General features: G+C 45.4%; 1 protein-coding gene across 3 annotated transcripts in view; it reads right to left on the bottom strand.

Moving 5' to 3' along the window:
• The window catches only part of STAB2 (stabilin 2), a 165,472-nt gene that overhangs the window by 31,095 nt on the left and 119,000 nt on the right, over positions 1-15,377 (bottom strand). For all 3 annotated transcript variants that reach the window (XR_014313870.1, XR_014313871.1, XM_082739101.1), the window contains exons 44-52: positions 14,207-14,278; positions 10,740-10,859; positions 9,586-9,633; positions 8,156-8,239; positions 6,750-6,896; positions 5,892-6,032; positions 4,577-4,636; positions 2,964-3,140; positions 1,539-1,628 (exon numbers count right to left, since the gene is read on the bottom strand). Coding sequence is in view for 1 of the 3 variants with exons in the window: in XM_082739101.1 (XP_082595227.1) it covers positions 1,539-1,628; positions 2,964-3,140; positions 4,577-4,636; positions 5,892-6,032; positions 6,750-6,896; positions 8,156-8,239; positions 9,586-9,633; positions 10,740-10,859; positions 14,207-14,278 (939 nt within the window). In the remaining 2 variants the exon portion in view is untranslated. The remainder of the gene's footprint in view (positions 1-1,538; positions 1,629-2,963; positions 3,141-4,576; positions 4,637-5,891; positions 6,033-6,749; positions 6,897-8,155; positions 8,240-9,585; positions 9,634-10,739; positions 10,860-14,206; positions 14,279-15,377) is intronic.

Here is a 15,377-nt window from a genome sequence, read left to right on the forward strand (position 1 = left end):
ACCCATCCCTGGAGGAATCAAAATGCTTTTAGAACATTCTGTGAGAAGGGCGCCTGCGTGGCTCAGTGGGTTAAAGCCTTTCCCTTCAGCTCAGGTCATGATCCCAGGGTCCTGGGATCGAGCTCCACATCAGTCTCTCTGCTCAGTGGGGAGGCTGCTTCCTCCTTTCTCTGCCTGCCTCTCTGCTTCTTGTGATCTCTGTCTGTCAAATAAATAAAATCTTTAAAAAGGAAAAAAAAGAAAGTTCCGTGAGAGAAAAAAAGAAGGCAAATCTTGGTATCTATTGATGGGAGGGGCATAGGGTGATTCAGTGGCAAGAACACAGGAAAACCAGTTAAATCCTCCACCTCCACTTCTATGCTGTGTGACTGTGAGCAAGTTACTGAACTCCTCTGTGGTTTGATTGCTTTCACCAGGTCACTAGGGCTAATGATTCCATTGCATAGGGTTATTATAAAGCTCAGACTAAATGATACATTGCCAAGTGCTCTCGAAGCTACATTAGCACCCAGAATGAGCAGTGGACATTTTTATTATACTTCTTCAATAGGTGTCCAGTTTGATCTATGGAAATAGTACAGCCAGTCTCAAGAGTGTAAGTACACTGGAATAACTTTCTAGAAGTTGGAATGTAACATTTCTCATATTCAGTTTCTAAATTCGATGCAACTCTACTGCAAACACCAAAGGGATTCTGGCTGGTCATAAATATAAACAGAATGTTATCAGGCACTTCAAAGAAGGCTCCTTGAAGAGAAAAAACTCAGCTGGGATCTGCATCCTAAAACCTTCCTCCTTTGTACTAGAAACTGGACCTGGTGGTTGGAGCTGCATGTTCCAGCAGTCTTCTTGAACCTTGACGTGCTTCTGAGGCTGGAAATGTGGAAACATGCTACCGAGGAAACAGAAGACGCTCCCCCAATGAGCCATTATACTAGCTCTGGATTGGCTTCCTCCAGAGTTCTTTTGAGAAGATACAGCCCTTGTATATTTAAATCGCTGTCTTTTTGGGTTGTCTATGATATGCAGGACACAGGATGCGGCTCCTGCTATCCCATCAGACCCATCCATTATATGGAGTTCCAGGGAGGCAAGATGGTTTGGGAACTAGCTGGGGAAGGTGAAAATTGTGAACTTTCTGTTGGAGGATCTCGATAGATTCACCTCAGAGCTGGCTCTGACTGCCGTCAAGGGGCTAGAGGTGAGTTTGCAGTGGGGCTGGGAAGAAAGGCAAAGGAATGACAGTACGCTCTCCTGCTTCAGCGGAGCGTCTCACACTGCAAAATAAATGCTCCAAAAACAAACCAAAACAAAACAATCCAGAGCTGCTCCTGGCAAGTGTAAAGGCAGGGGGGCTCCCTAACACCCTCGACCAGGGCTTGTGCTGGGGCAGGATTTATCAGGTTTTTCATATCTATATACTCACTCTGAGTAGAATACCTCTGAAGGCAGCCAGAGAAAAGAGCCAGCTGTCACTGGAGGGAAAAATCAATCTTCCCGTGAGGGGACAGTGGTTGGGGACTGTTGTGTATACTCACGATGTCACTGCCAGCTCCGCACGTCACTCCCAGCTCTGAGCCTTGCAGGGTCTTCCAGGCAGTGGCCCTGGGGAGATCCACAGCTAAGATCTGTAGGAGCGATGGTGGCACGTTAATACACCAAATTTGGGCTGCAGAAGCACCCGAAGGAGCTTTGCCAACAGACCAAGTCCAGACAGGAGCTTTTTCAGCCTTAAAATGACTGCAGATGTAATCAAAAGGAAGACTCATCATGGGCTTTCGAGGAAGTAGGAAATTCTTTCTGTAGGGAATGTCTTCTCCAGCTGGGCCAGTTCCAATCGCCCCTCCATGCCCATTCTATGCTGGGCAGCCGCAGCAGAGGCCGTGCTGGTGTAGGAAGCCGATGACAGGATCAGTGGTTTGGGGAAAGGGTGCAGGGCATGGTTATGGGTTAAGCTGTGACCCCTGAAAAGTTTTATTGCTGTCCTGACCCCCATTACCTTTGAATGTGACATTACTTGGAAGTAAGGTCATTGCAGAGGTAATTAGTTAAAATGGAGGTCACTCTGGAGTCGGGTGGGCCCTTGGTCTGATATGACTGGTGTTCGTAGAAGAAGAAGAGAGAAAAGGAGAATGACATGTGGAGATAGGAGAAATGTACAGGGAAAGGACAGCCATGTGACAAGAGAGGCAGGGACTGGAGGGATGCATTGACAAGCCAAGGAAGCAAGGATTTCTAGCAACCGCCAGAAGCTAGGGGAGAAACACGGAACATGTTCTCTGTCTGAGCCTCTAGAGGGAACAACCTTGTCAGCACCTTGATTTCAGACTTCCCAGCCACAAGACCTCTGAGGGCACACATTTCTGTTGTTTCAAGCCACCCAGTTTGTGGGTATTTATTATGTGGCTCTGAGACACTAACACAGGTCCTGTGAATTACCCTAAGTTAGGGCCCTTGGACTTCTTGGCTGAGACAGACTCACTCCTGGAGAGATAGGGCTTCTAGCTGAGAATACAAAGTTACAGGATTTCAGCAACAGCTGCCGTGTGCCTGTAAGATCTTGCTTCCCTCACAGTAGGTCTGTTCAGGAGTAAACCGCTGAGGCATTTGGCTGAAGCAGCCCTTTGCCTGGAAATTTTGGAAATGGAGGGGAATGAGCCCACCTAGACACACTTGGAACTGTTGCCAACAGCCTTTTTGCCATGTGACCTGGGGAAGAGGAAAGCCAGTCTGTAGCGCAGCAGACGAATGATGCTCCTGGGTACTGGTTAAGGTTAGGAAAAAAAAAAAATATGGGTTGGTCAGGGAAATGGGGCAGGCATGGCACACTGCAGGGGTCAATTAACCATGGCTAGTCGGAGCACAGAGTGGGGCAGGGGCTGCACAGTTCTCCTTTGCACCGCGGAGGTGGAGACACACTGACCATTCCTGGAATGGACCCCATCTGTATGCAAAGGAAATACCTTGGAATCTCGGATCACGTGGAACTTCAAATATTCCTTCAGCTTGTCCTTGTTGTCTTGGTTAAATAGGAAATCCTGTTGTTCGGGGGGTAGGGCTTGCAAGGCTTGGTCACTGGGCCAGAAGAGAGTGACCGGAGTGTGGATAGGGTCAGTGATGATACCCAGCAAACCCACATCCTGAAACACAGGGAGTCGGGCATGTGCACAGCAAATCCCAGCCAGGGGGCGAGGCACAGCATCTTTCTAAGACCCGAAGCCCCCCATCCCCCGTCCCCCGGGGCAGGGATTGGGGACTTTCCTTTCATGCCTGCCCTGGTGACTTGTTGGGTCTCCAGCTGATTCAGGGGTGACAGCCTGAAACTAGAGGCCCATCACACCTCAACCATTCTGACCCTTATTTTCTTAGATTACAAAGCAGTCAAAATTTTGGGCTTTAATGAATAGAAAAAGAACTTTTAACAAAGATTTTTTGTTGTTGTTGTTGTTGTTGTTAATATTGCCCAAATACTTTAATTTCTGGAAGACCTTCTTAGCATTTACCCCATATTTCACTTAAAAAACTGAAACTTACACACTATTGAGATACTCCTATGTATTTATAAGATTTTTAGCTTACATGGACTCAAAAAAGAAATTGTTCAATGAATGGAAAGGAATCATTTTGAGAACCTTCTATAACCTGCGTACATCATATACATTGGTCCTTGTAATTTTTCCAGCAGATCTATGAAGTAGCTTTATTATTCCCTTCTATCAAGACCCCGAGAGGTTTGCTAACTTGCTACAAAGCCTGTGTTCAACCAATGAGATGCTCAGATGTGAGGGTGACTATAGGGTTTTGGGGCTGGGTGAGCCGGCAAAGATACCTGTTTGTAACCTTCCCGGAGAGACTCATTTTGGGCACCTAGAAATCTCCACTTCTGAAAAGTTTTGAGAGTGAGCCCCAGACCATTTTGGAAACTGCTGAACTGGGCAGAGGTTTGTAGACTGTGCCACAGGGGTGGGGACAGTGAGAAGGGGGCTGGGTTCTCAGAACACTCTTGGGACTTCTCAGGGTAGGTGGAGGAGAGGGGACCTTGGAGGACCCTATCCCTCCCTGAGTCTCCTCTGAAATCTTTATCTGAATAAGAAGTTTCTCTGTTCCATTTGTGGGAAAAGTGTCTGAAGTCAAAAAAATATAGTTTTAAGCCCAATTTCTACTTATGCCAGAGGCATCGATTTTCCATATCGGCACCTTGGTTTGCCCATCTCTTTAATGGTTTGCCTATCTCATAATTCCTGATGTGAAGCACCTAGTTCAGGGACTGGCACATCCTAATTCCTTTCCCTTGCTCCAACCTCAAATACTTGAGTTTCTAATTCAGCCAATGCACAGTGTATAGCCGAACAAACCCTACGCTATCTGGGGAATGGAGTGGGAATGCTATGACTTTGCTCTGTAGAAAATCAGGACCTCCCGACACAGATCCTACAACAGTTGGCTAGTGCCCCAAATAAAACACCAAATGACAAAACAAAACAACAACAACAATAAACCCCAAACAAAACAAAATAAAACAAAAAAACCTCCAAAACACCAAACTCCCTCGGCAGGTTATCCCCTAGGTCTTTACCTGTAGTAGGTTGCTGAATTTGGTGTAGCCATGGTTTGTTGCTACTGTTGTAAGATTTTGCTGCAAAGATAATAAGAATAGCAATGACACTTTTCTTCATGTAGTTCACAAAGTACTTTAACAAAAGCTCAAGCAAATAGAATGAGGGTAAGATAATGCAGCAGGAACTGGGGACTGGCTCATCAGTACCCACTCCAGCTCCGAGGTACTGTGCCTATCTGCAGTACAGAAGCTGGGGGGCTATGCACTTCATTTTCCCAGACTGCCTCGCAGCTACAGCCTCCTAGGTGACAGAACATCCAGCAAGCACAAGGGTTTTTAACCAGACTTATTGGTGGAAGGAAACAACACAAGGTGGTTGTGACTGCTAGGAGGGAGACTTTGAATGGCCCGATGGTGGAGGCATCTGCGCTCGGACTTGCACGTTGCAGGTGCTGAGACTGGAGACAGGTCAGGACAGCCCCATGGTAAAGTCAAAGCTCCTCCCTTTGCAGGTCTCCCTGAGCTGCTTTGCTCCCAGCTGTGTAGCATCTGGCTCTCTGGCTTTCTTAGGGATTTGGTGATGAACTTAATATCTTAAGGATCTCCTTTTTGTCTAGGTATAGTGGGTTCTGTTGTCTGCAATGAAAAACCCTGGCCAATACTAATAAATAACAATAAAATTCAAAATTGTCTTTTCTTTCAATTGAAAAGGAGTTTTACTCCAAGTTTGGTTTGAGTGTTATCTATCATCTTTTTAAAAAGAAAAAAAAAAGATTTGTTTATTTTAGAAAGAGTGCATGTGAGCAGGGGGAGAGGGAGGGGGAGAGAGAAAGAATCCTCAAGCAGAGGCCACCCTGAGCACAGAGCCTGATGGAGCCCTGCCTCGACCCCACGACCCTGAGATCATGACCTGAGCCAAAATCAAGAGCCAGACGCTTGACTGACTGAGCCACCCAGGAGCGCCATATCTATCTATCTTTCTACCTATTGGGGGGTCTCATCCATTTATGTAATTTCTCTATCTTCCAAGTCTGTGCAAGACCAACTGTTCTTGTGGAAGCTAAAGAAAAACTTATAAAATCCATTTAACTATTTAAATTAAAGTTTTACCTATTTACTTCTTACTAGAATAATATCCAATACGCTTTTAATAATAGTAGCTTGAGATTGAAGCAACAAAATGAAACTGTCTCAAAAAGATACCTTAAAACCAGAATTGTGATAATAAATTACGATCATTATGAGTTACCATGTGCTGAGAGTAGGCAGGCGAGAATTCTACCACTGAACCACCCATGCTATGTGCTGAGAGTAGGACAATGAGTTCACCCACCACAATCCTTCCAGAGGCATCTTTGGGGGTGAAAAGCAAGTTTTGGGGAGATAGCAATTTGTCTATGATGTGGATGATTCCATTGGTATTGATGATATCACTGGATATGATCTTAGCCTTATTATTTATATACACCGTGTCCTGAAATTAAAAAGAAGAAAAAAAGAAATGAGCACAAAGAGAAACAGTCACAAAATTACTTCTTTCCGAATGTTTTATTAACATGCTAAATGGTCGTGAAAGTGAATGTTTAAGTAGAGCTGTGGGTAAAATCCAAGAGTCTATGTTCCTTGAACCCATTTATTCATTATGATTACAAAAAGAAAGCGGAGGCGACCCTGTAACCTCACCTGTAAAAAAGTTAATAGCAGTTAACCAACCACAACCGTCATTTCACTGTGATTCTCAAACATGAAATAACAAGTGGATCAAGATTGCTTCCTTTTTAACCACCTCCTGCCTCCACCACACACTGGTCTCTCTCAGCAATGGATTCCACAGTCACCATTTGTTTCTCTGGGGAGCGAGGGGACTGGCATGACCAGCTCTGGTCAAAAGTTTTCATCCCTGTCCTCCTGACCAAAAGCAGTTCTGATGACCGCTTGAATTTCTGAGTTTCAGTTCTAGCTCGAATATTTACTTGCTGTGTGACCTTGGACAGGTTACTTAACTTCTCTGAGTTTGGGTTCCTGATTTGTAAATTGGGAAATTTGCATATAGAATTGGGAACCTGGCATATAGAAATCACTTGGCATGTGTTAGTTGTTATTACTATCATTACTGTAAAGAAGAGAAGAGAGAAGTCCTAAGAAAGATGGGCATCTCCCTGATGTCCACCTGGGGGGTGGCCTCTCTTACCTGGGAGACGGAGATGACAATGGACTCCCCTTGGAGAGAAGTTGCATTTGGGATCAACTTCAGGTTTTCTAGAAGCAGCTGGTGGCAGGCAATCACATGATAGCGAAGAACCTGGGGCATGAGACCCTGTTTGTCCCAGTCTTTAATCTGTAATAGAAGATGGGCGCATTCCAGCCAGTGCCAGGAGCCTTTGCTGTCCTTTCCTCTAGGCCCTCCATGGGGCCACTCTCCCCACCCAGACTGGGAAGGAGGCAGTCAGGGCTCGCTGGTGGTCAGGGTTACAGGGTACAGGCTTCTCAGACAAGAGGGAGAAAGGGGCCCTCATTCTTTCCTGCTTCCAACATAGATTCTCAGCGTGGAAGGGAGCTTGGAGTTCCCCAGGCCCAGCATTTCACAACACATGTGGCAGGGACCCTAAGTTCTGCGAGATGCTACTTGAAAGAAGACTTTTCTTGTGAAAAATGCTGGGAAATGCTTCATAGCACCTGCCCCCCTTGGAGAGGTACTTGGGCCAAATTTAAACCTTTAGTATGGAAAAATCATGATACTTTTCCCTGTGTAAATCAAAACACAAACAATATTAACCATTAAATAAAAAGCATAAAAAAATAATAAAAGGCCCACACGGTTCTCATTGTTTCATGATCTCTCTTTTGATGCTTTTTAGAGAAAAGTTATCAAAAGTCAACATCTTTCAGAAAGTACTTTTGTACCTCTGCTTTACTGGTGTCTAAAATATATGCAGAGAGAGGCAGTGTGCATAGTGAAGGACGTAGGCTCTGGAGTTATGATTGAGTCCTTGCTCCACCACTTGCTAGTCATATGGCTTTGGGAAAGTTAGTTCTGCCAATGTTGTGGACTGTAAAATGGGGTAATAGCACCCAAATGACAGGGTTGTTGTGAACCCTTAATGAATTAATCGAGGCCATGTACTAGAAACAGTGTCTGGGACACTCAATAAATGTTTGCTACATTTTTATATGTTAATAGATAATCCAGCATGAAGAGTCCTAGTGAATGTTAGAACAGTAACGTCTCTGATAGGGTCTGCAAGAAAAAAGACATTTAAATTCCTTTCACCCAGCATTATTATTTTTATTTTTGGAGGGGGCAGGGGGGTCCATGGAAGGTTTGGATCATTTAAGAATTGTTGATCTTTTCCAACGACCTCCCCTATTCAGGAATGGTTTTTAGTGGACCTCTGGTCATTGTATCCCAAATCCACTTAAATTCTGTCCCTTTGTAGGGGTCTGTATGCTGAGAGGCAGCTCATTCCATTGCTGATCAGCTCTAGTTGATCCTAAATCTCCTGCCCAGAAATGTCTCCAGTGTTGGTTCCAGCGTGACACCCAGAGTCTGGGTTCCAGTCCTAAACCTCTTGGGCTTACCAAGAGCTTCATGCTTACCTGAGGCTCCTCATCAAAGGCTGCAGATAAAGGTGCAAAGACAGTGAAGGGGCCTGGACCACTCAGGTCTCGCACAGAGTGCTCCTGTGGGAAGGAAGGCAGGACCACATGTCACCTAGTTAACATAAATATGGAGGGGTGTGCTTCAAACAAATAGCAGAGAGTTGATGGTGGCAGAGCGGAGGGAAAACCGAATTGGGTGATCAGTGTTTTATTCTCAGATTCAAAGTCACTCAGATTCTTTTAAAAAAAAAAAAGAAATTAATTAATTAATTTATTTAGAAAGAAAGAGCATGTGAGTTGGGAAGGGGAAGGGCAGAGTGAAAGGGAGAGAGCAAATCTAAAGCAGTCTCCCCATGGAGGGCAGAGCCCGATGTGGGGCTTGATCTCACAACCCTGAGACTTGAGCTGAAATCAAGAGTCAGATACTTAACCGACTGAGCCAGCCAGGAACCCCAAATTCATTCTCATTCTTTGTCATTGAAATAATGTTTATTTTTACATGGTTATAAAAATAACAAATGCTTATTGTATTAGAGACTTGAAAATACAGCATAAAGAAGGAAATAATCACCCATATTCCCACTGCCTAGAAGTCACCCGTTATTTTTAGGTATTCTCTTCCAGTGTCTTTCTATATACAAACATTTTATATAATTTATTATTATTATTAGATTACTATATTACTTTATTATATTATTTTTATGCTATTTATAATTTAGTATATAAACAGAATATAAATATAAATAATAATATAATATAATATAAATGTTATATATTATGTTTATATATTTTATTTTTAAATTAACATAATATATAAATATATAAATGTAACATAAATAAATATATAGTATAATTTATTATATGATTAGTATATATAGTATAATTTATTATATAAATAATTTATAATAATTTATTATATTATATTTAATATAGTATTATTATTAATACAAATGTAAGTAATACGATGAATGACTTAGCTTTTCTAATTGTCTTCTTGCCCATGCTAAGGTCTTATGGTTACTCATATTTTCTTCTGGGTTTTATGGTTTTCTTTGTTTAGATTTTTCTTTCATTTTTCAATATATCTGGAACTTATTCTGATGTATGATGTGCCTAGAGATCTAATTAAATATTTTCACCCAAAGAGTTCGCCGATTGCCCCAGTAATGCTTCCTTCTTCCACGGGTGTGATGACAGTTTTTGCACACATTGCATTCTTGTGTATCGACTGGGCCAGGGGGGTGTTGGTTCTACTCCTGCTGCCCACCGGAGGGCTGAGACGTCCATGAATGACCAGCAGGGACCCTATCTCAGAAATCCACATCCCCAGACTTTCTTCTCCCTTCACCAGCTCCAGAAGCTACAGTTTCCCCATATCTAGCTGGAGACAACACCCTACAGTTAGAGACAGACACACATGTTCTTACCAGCAACTGGAAGAAATACTGGGATGTTTTTGGGTTCTTGGGAAGCTCCTGGAAAACAAAGACAGGGCAGGGCCACTTCATGTCTGGGATTATAGGCAAGAACCATCCCGGGTTGTCACAAGTCCATTGCTCTGAGGTTGAGTCTCTCCTATACGTTCAGTTGGAAATTTGCCTTGATGGGCCTTTTCCAGCGCCCATCTACAGGCTTGCACTGATGTTCAGAACGACTACAGGGACATGCTGTGTTCTAAAATCTCTCTGGAGTCACTGTCTGATTTATCAAAGAAAGTTCCAGCTATTTCCAGAAGCAGTGGAGCTATAGGAGCATTTTTAAAAGTTCAAATCTTAAAAAAAAAAAAAAAACCAGTTATGGGTTTAAGGCAGATTTCATTTCTCCATTGACAGGAATATTTGATTAGCCAGAATGCTCTAGTCCCTCTTTAAACCAAATAATAGAACGTTCACTTTATTTTATTTTATTTTTATTTTTTAGATTTTATTTATTTGACAGGGAACACAATTAGGCAGAGAGGCCAGCAGAGAAAGAGAGAGGAAGGGAAGCAGGCGCCCTTTGAGCAGAGAGCCCGATGTGGGGCTCGATCCCAGAACCCTGGCATCATGACCTGAGCCGAAGGCAGAGGCTTTAACCCACTGAGCTCCCAGGAGCCCCCAGAATGTTCACTTTATAAATCTGCAAGTGTTACACTGCCTTGTCTGCTATATCTGGCAGAGTTGCTTGTGCACGTGGACACACGCATAGGCGCCAACAGAAACCCACATCGTGGTAACGCCTTGGAGTCACTCTGTGCTCCATGCCTGTTGCATACATTATTTCTATGACAACTTCGTGCCATTAGTGTTTTTTTTTTTTTTTAAATGGATTAGAATGCTGATGCTTAGAGAGTGGTTATTGCTCAGTGTCACATTTTTAATTGGCAGAGTTGATTTCAAACCCAGTTGCTTTTGACTCTAGAACCATCAGTCTGAGAACTGGGTAGATAAAATCTCTTCTCATTGCCAGTTTATATAAGAACAGTCTTTCCAATTTTTGTAGTTTTATGAGTTACAAAACTCTTGCACCATCCTTGGGTGACCTGGATTCTTGATGCAGTGAGGGACATGGGGTTTACTTATGGAAATACGCCTCTCCTTACCTGGTAGATGTTGCCACGGCAGGTAAACCCATCCCCGATGTAGTTGGGCTTGCAAGTACACGTCCTTTCTTCCAGACCAGTGTGATTGCAGATAGCGAATTCACTACAGCCGCCATTTTTCTGGTAAAATTTCCGAGGGGTGGGGGATAGGCGTCAGACCAGTTTGTTTGCCAGCTCTGCCAATATTTACCAAGCAATTCTGTACTGAAATATATTTTTTTATTCACTCTCCAACTGACTTGTTTGCATGATTTGCCCCTTTCCTGAACTTGCCTTTCAACTCCCTAGAGTGGTAAGGGCCATTTATTCACCCAACCTCGTATCCCAGATCTCCAGCCCTCTATAGACAAGCCCAGAGGTGCCAAATGGAGAGTTTCTTGGCACCGGGGTGTTGTCCACAAAGGCACCAATCTTGTCTGACAATTCCCAGCTTTAGACTTAAATTCGGATTTCATAGGAGCCAAGGTAGCCGTCACCAGTTAGGAGGCAGTGGGTATAAAACAACATACTGCCCTTGTCCACAGAGAGCTTAAAAACCGTGGAAGATGCGACAGAGACCTAAAATAGAATCAAAGCAAAGTATAGCTCAAAGCTGAAATCCATGGGAACACCGAGAAGGACTGTGCAGTGTAAGCCAAGTTTCTGAGCGAGGAAACAGTGTGAACTCAGGAGAAAGAACCCTGATGGGGTTGACAAAGAAGGAGCTCAACAGACTTAAAGGCCAGCTGTAAAATCTGCCTTTCCTCTAACCATTGTTCCCAAAGTCTTTGTGAAGCATGATTTTTGGGCCTAGGAGGAATTTACTGTCCCAGATTCCTGCCTCAAGCTGCCACAGTTCAGTGAGCTCCCCAAGAAAGCTGCCTTCTGCAAGACGGATCACCATCCCCTGGGGACCCTGGATCTTCCAGCCAGGTGCCAAGGATTGTACCATCCCGATACCCAGCCTGCTGTAAGACCACCAAGACCAATCGTCTCTTTGCCACTTTGCTGTTTATCTCAGTCAATGGCAAGGTCTGGGTGCTCAAGGTTCCCTCCCACCTCACGGTTACTCCCTTCCACGTTGCTCTAGAAATTATGATCTGACCCCACATGCATCTTTTTCTGCCTTCACAAACCCTTCCTGGTGCCTTCTGAAACTCACCACCATTAAACTCCTGGCAGTCTCCAACCTGTTTCCAGAAAATTCTCTCTGCTTCTTATGGAAGAGGTATCAGGTTTCCCTGCACCCCTCAGGCAAAGCTCTTTTCCTCCCTTACCCCACACTTCATGGTCTGGGGGCTGGGAGGGAGTCTTTCTTGTCGGGCTTCCAGCTCTCTGAGGACACATGGAGTCTACGATCGCCCCTTCTTCAGTCCTAGCAGTGATGCGTGGATCAGTGGCTTTCCCTCCACACCCGGCATCATCCTCAGCGGCATCAACATCCCTGTCAATGGTCTCCACCATACCTGCCCCCACTCTGCCTCTGCCACCACTGCTGGACCACCCTTGACTTTGTCCCAACATTAAAGTGAACTGCTCCTGAGAGCTCTATGTCAGCATCCCGCTGTCTCTGACCACCAGCTTTTCTCTTCTCAACTCACCTCTTCTAATGCTGTGGCTCCAGCCTCCTTTGAGCCAATTTCCTTCACACCCACATTCCCCCCTCAGCCTGGTCGCCCCTAGCTCCTCGCTTGGTCCTAGCCCGGTGGCCCACAGGAGGGCTCTGTATACCACTGCCTCTGGGCCCGGCCTGATGGACGGGCGGGGCATTGCTGTCTGGACTCCCAACCAAGTTACCACACAAGCACCGACACTGCTGTATTCCTTCAGTGTGTTACCTTCTCTCTGGAGAAGTCACTTCACACCTTCACTCCTCTGTGCAGCTCTCAACCCCTGGCCCTTACTCTCAGCGGATGAACTCACCTCATGCCTTATGGAGAAAATAGACCCAATAACCAACCCATCCTCCTGCCCTGACACTCACCGCCTGCCTGGGCCTGATCACCAACATTACTTTCCTTATTTAACAAATACACTGACAACTGACTGACCAGTCGCTTACACACCAAGTGCCCATCTCTTCCCCTCAGTGTAAACTCTTGAAGGGAAGAGGCTTCGCCGCTTGGTCACAGATGAACTCCCAGTGCCTGAAATGGTGCCTGGTATGTAGGGAAAGCCCATCGACCTAGATGTGTGTCATCCTGTGTGAGGTTTCCCACTGGATATGTAGAAATTTGAGTGGTCTCTGTCCTCGCGGGACTCACAATTTATTTGGAATGATCAGACACAGACATTTTTAAGCTAATTTGCAATAAGGGCCCCGAGTGACTCAGTAACTGACTGACTGACTAACAAACTGATTGACTAACGACCTACCTGACTAACTGCTTGACTGACCAACTAGCCAACTACCTGCCTACCTACCACTGCCCCTGCTCCTCTCAGAGACTCAGCTGTGGGCTCTGGGTCCCTTTCCCCTCATCCACTCCTGTACTTTCTTCCTGTAACAATCCATCTCCTTCCCCTCAGTATCGGTTTCCTTCTCTCTATTGCATCATACTCATCTGCAGAGAAACATGCTTCAATTCTACTCATCTTGCAAGACAACAAACTTCCGTTCTTTTTGAAAAGAATCCAGTGGGCGGTGGCAGTCACGGGTGCAGCGGACCTGAGTTAAGGACTTGTACCTGAGTGTCAGGTGCATGTGTGTTCACTGTGTGAGTTGCCAAGACAAGGTGGCTGTTACAAAACAGACAGACAGACAGATGGAAAGGATCATCGAAGAATTGCTGTGGAAATAAAGCTGGCCGTGGGTCTGGTCGTAACAGTTCCATATCCTCGCACTCTGCTTTTTGCCATCATTTCATGTGCGGACATGGTCTCCTGAGGTATTTGCCAGACTAACACAAGGGGACAGTTGGATGGAGCTTGGAGAGGAAGGGCTTTAACTGTGTGGCATCTGCGCTGTTCTCACACCCACAGCTGGAGATGGGTGATATGAAGAAGGGAAATAAGGTGCAGAGACGGGTCCTCCTCTGGGGCTCGCTGCCTCATGAGAAGAACAGACACGAAAAGTGACCCAGGGTGCAGCCTCTGAATAAGATGGACATGGGTTCAAGTTCTGACTGTGCTGTGTGCTTGTTCTATATCCGAAAGGTCTGCCCATGTCCTAAATCCTGGTGTCTGTGACTGTGACCTTGTTCAGAGAGTCTTTGCAGATATAATTAAGGATCTAGAGATGAGAACATTCTAGATGAAGCAGGTAGAGTCCACAGGAGTCCTTACCAGAAGAGAAGACGCCTTACCAGAAGAGGCAAAGGCCATGTGAAGAAGAGACAGAGAATGGAGTTTCTCCAACTTCAGCTGGAACGTGAGGGAGAAATGAGCCTCACGGCCCAGAAGCAGCTGTGTGCGTCACCCCCCAGGAGAGGAGCAGGAGGCACCCTAGGCCTGGCCACTGAGGGCTTTGGCCCCAGAGCCGTACTCACGGTTAGGCAGGTGTTGATGAGCGTGCAGACCTTCCCGTCTCCTGTGTATTTGGGCAAACAGTTACAGACCGCCTGTCCGGGAGGGGAAGGAAATGCGTGATTTCACAGAGAGATGCTGCTGGCTCTCATATTCCAATTCTATAACAGTAACAGTAATCCCGCAAGAGTCTATGTTTGATATGGGCAAGACCTTGCTTATGATGATAATTGTTATCTGACATTTTAGCACATTTGACACACTTCACATTAGCACCGGAATCTCCTGTATTGCCTAACTTTGCTGCCCAGAGACTTTCTTTTTTTTTTTCTTTTTTTCTTTTTTTTTTAGACACTGTTACCTTATTTGGTCCCTTGCCTCTTCAGCACTCACCTCTTTGGTCACCTTGGTTGGTAAAGGCTCAGTGGCAAGGAAGCTAAGCCACGGCCCGCTCCTGCTCCCACTGGGTTCTCGCACATCTCCGCCCAGGCTCTGCCCCAAGGCACCAGCTGGGGGAGGAGAGCTTTGGAGTCACATGGTGGGTGCAGGTGAAAACAATCCATCAGGCCCACTGTTTGACCAAGGTGGGGGTTGGGGGCTTGAAGTTGAGGGAGGGGACACTGCAGGAAGCTGGGGACTGTCTACTTCGCTCTCATTTCCCTGGTGCTCTGCTCAGGACTGAGTGAGGCTGAAACCCAGCTACACTCTAGTCATCAAGCCATGCTCCTGATGTGTCTAGAGAGGCAGCTTTGCGGTCTGATGCCTACTTGTTGGAGCTGGAACTCATTGGCAGGGCCAGCCAGGGTCAAATGGCAGGTGTTCACTTCTCTGCCTCTTCCTTCATTATGAGGAATGAGACCTGGACCTCAGCCCCAAAGCTTTATCAAGACACCTTCAGCCACTGCTCCTGGGCTAAGGTCCTGTCTCAGGGATCAACCCTGTGTCCCTCTCACAGCCTTCTAGGTGTAGAGGAGGACTTGTAGAGGCCTTGAGCAGCACAATGCTTCTAGTGCTTCCTTACCCTGTATGTGGTTTGAAGTAAGAGCTCAGTGGCAAGAGCTGAACCCCTGGCTCTATCGAAATGTGCTGGGTTTTTCCAAGCCTATCTGTACACACACACACACACACAATTCTTTAAAATAAGTGTTTTGTTTTGTTTTTTCTTATTTTTGAGCACTTGAGGCACCTGCTGGT

This window comes from Mustela nivalis (genome assembly GCF_964662115.1).
Source record: "Mustela nivalis genome assembly, chromosome: 7".
Lineage (NCBI taxonomy): Eukaryota > Metazoa > Chordata > Mammalia > Carnivora > Mustelidae > Mustela > Mustela nivalis.